Here is a 1,600-nt window from a genome sequence, read left to right on the forward strand (position 1 = left end):
TAATAAATTTCTCTTCCTCATTTTATTCGACTTGATTCATAACAAAGGAAAAAAAAAATGTGATTCTTTGTAGTCGATCTAGGGAATTAATTAACCAAAATAGGAAACAATATTATCATTGGAAATAGTGCTATAGTCGGAAGCACTGGCTTGTTGGGTGTACATGGAAGAAGAGGAGGAAGCAGGAGGAAGAGGAGGAGGTGGCGGCGGGGGTGGCGGAGTTGGAGGAGGTGCAGCAACTGAAACCGCCCGAGAAGCAGTGAGCAAAGCCACATGATGAGAAGATGGTATGATATTAGCTTCCCGATATTTGTGCTTCAGAATCTCAGCCCTCACTGCATTGAGTTCAGCTTGTAGAGATTGAACTTGCTGTTGCAAAGCTGAGATGGCACCCATGCAGCCGTAGACCGGGTCTCTTAGCCTCACGTTGGCCTCATAAACAAGACTATTTGCTGCGTCGGCTCTTTGAATCTCCGGTACCTCCTGAGTCATACCATTATGAGGAAATTGTTAAATTTAATCAAGACTAGTAATTTTCTTCTTCTTCTTGTTCTTTTCATTTTTGCTAGGAAAAAAAAAAAAAAAAAGGATTTAGGATTGTGAGTTGTCACCATTAGCATCTTTGAGACGTTGCTAGCACCAAAGACTTTATGAACAGAAGCGAACTTCTGGGGTTCATGGGGAGAGAAGTAGGGAGAAAAGGGGCATTCTTGGGCACACCTTCGTCTCAAGAGCTTACAAGCAGCGCATGGAGTAATGGTGTTTAGGGTTCCAGGAGGACCTAACATGTGTCTTCTTCCCATATGAGAAGAAGCATCGGACTCTCTCTTGATCCTCTTGCCTATCTCATCAAATCTCTCCCTAGTAGAAAAAAAAAAAGAAGAAATCATATAGCAATTAAGCATATCAAAATTATAATTCAAAAATTGACACATGCAGGTTGTAATTTGGGCTAGCTCTTGATGCATGTTATAAAGCCCATTCAAAGTACTACAAACAAAAAGAAAAGAACTGTGCTGCTGATGTGATGGAAGATATTACTTGAAAATGGTAAGAGAAAAAATTGTACTTAGAGAGAGAGAGAGAGAGAGATAATTAAATTGTACTTCTTACCTTTCTCTGGACATTCAGGCATGCTCTCTGGCTGAAATTGAGAGGGTTGGGGGGTTGAAGGGAAGAAGAAAGGAAAGTAAGGGCAGGATAGAGTGTGCTTAAAAGGCAAGGGATGGAGAAGGAAAGTGGTCCAGTGTTGTTTATTAAAGAAATAGACAAAAGGGATATAACTGATCGATGAGGCTGAAATAGGAAAGAAGCTAAAATTTTGTTAGTTTTTTTGGGGATGTTACGAAGCTGATCGATCTGCTTGCTAGATGTACGAGGATTTCAGAAATTATACTAGTTTTCCAGACAAACAGACCACTTTGACATTGAGCATCAATGGAGAGAGAGAGAGAGAGAGAGAGAGAGAGAGAGAGAGAGAGAATTGTACAAATGCCAGCTCTGTGATCGCTTGCTCACGTGTGAGTCCTTAAATGTGTTTTGACTTTTTTGAATCAACCTCTGAATTGCTGCATGTGGGTCTTGCTTCTTTTTCAGGGGA

General features: G+C 40.8%; 1 protein-coding gene across 1 annotated transcript; it reads right to left on the bottom strand.

Moving 5' to 3' along the window:
- On the bottom strand, positions 1–1,600 carry LOC133865023 (LOB domain-containing protein 15). The gene is made up of 3 exons (XM_062301487.1): positions 1,114–1,600; positions 612–861; positions 1–483 (listed from the first exon to the last, which is right to left on the bottom strand). Exons 1-3 carry the CDS (start codon positions 1,125–1,127, stop codon positions 91–93), a joined length of 657 nt encoding a protein of 218 aa, XP_062157471.1. The 5' UTR covers positions 1,128–1,600; the 3' UTR covers positions 1–90.

Source organism: Alnus glutinosa, chromosome 3 (genome assembly GCF_958979055.1).
Source record: "Alnus glutinosa chromosome 3, dhAlnGlut1.1, whole genome shotgun sequence".
In the NCBI taxonomy this organism is placed as follows: domain Eukaryota; kingdom Viridiplantae; phylum Streptophyta; class Magnoliopsida; order Fagales; family Betulaceae; genus Alnus; species Alnus glutinosa.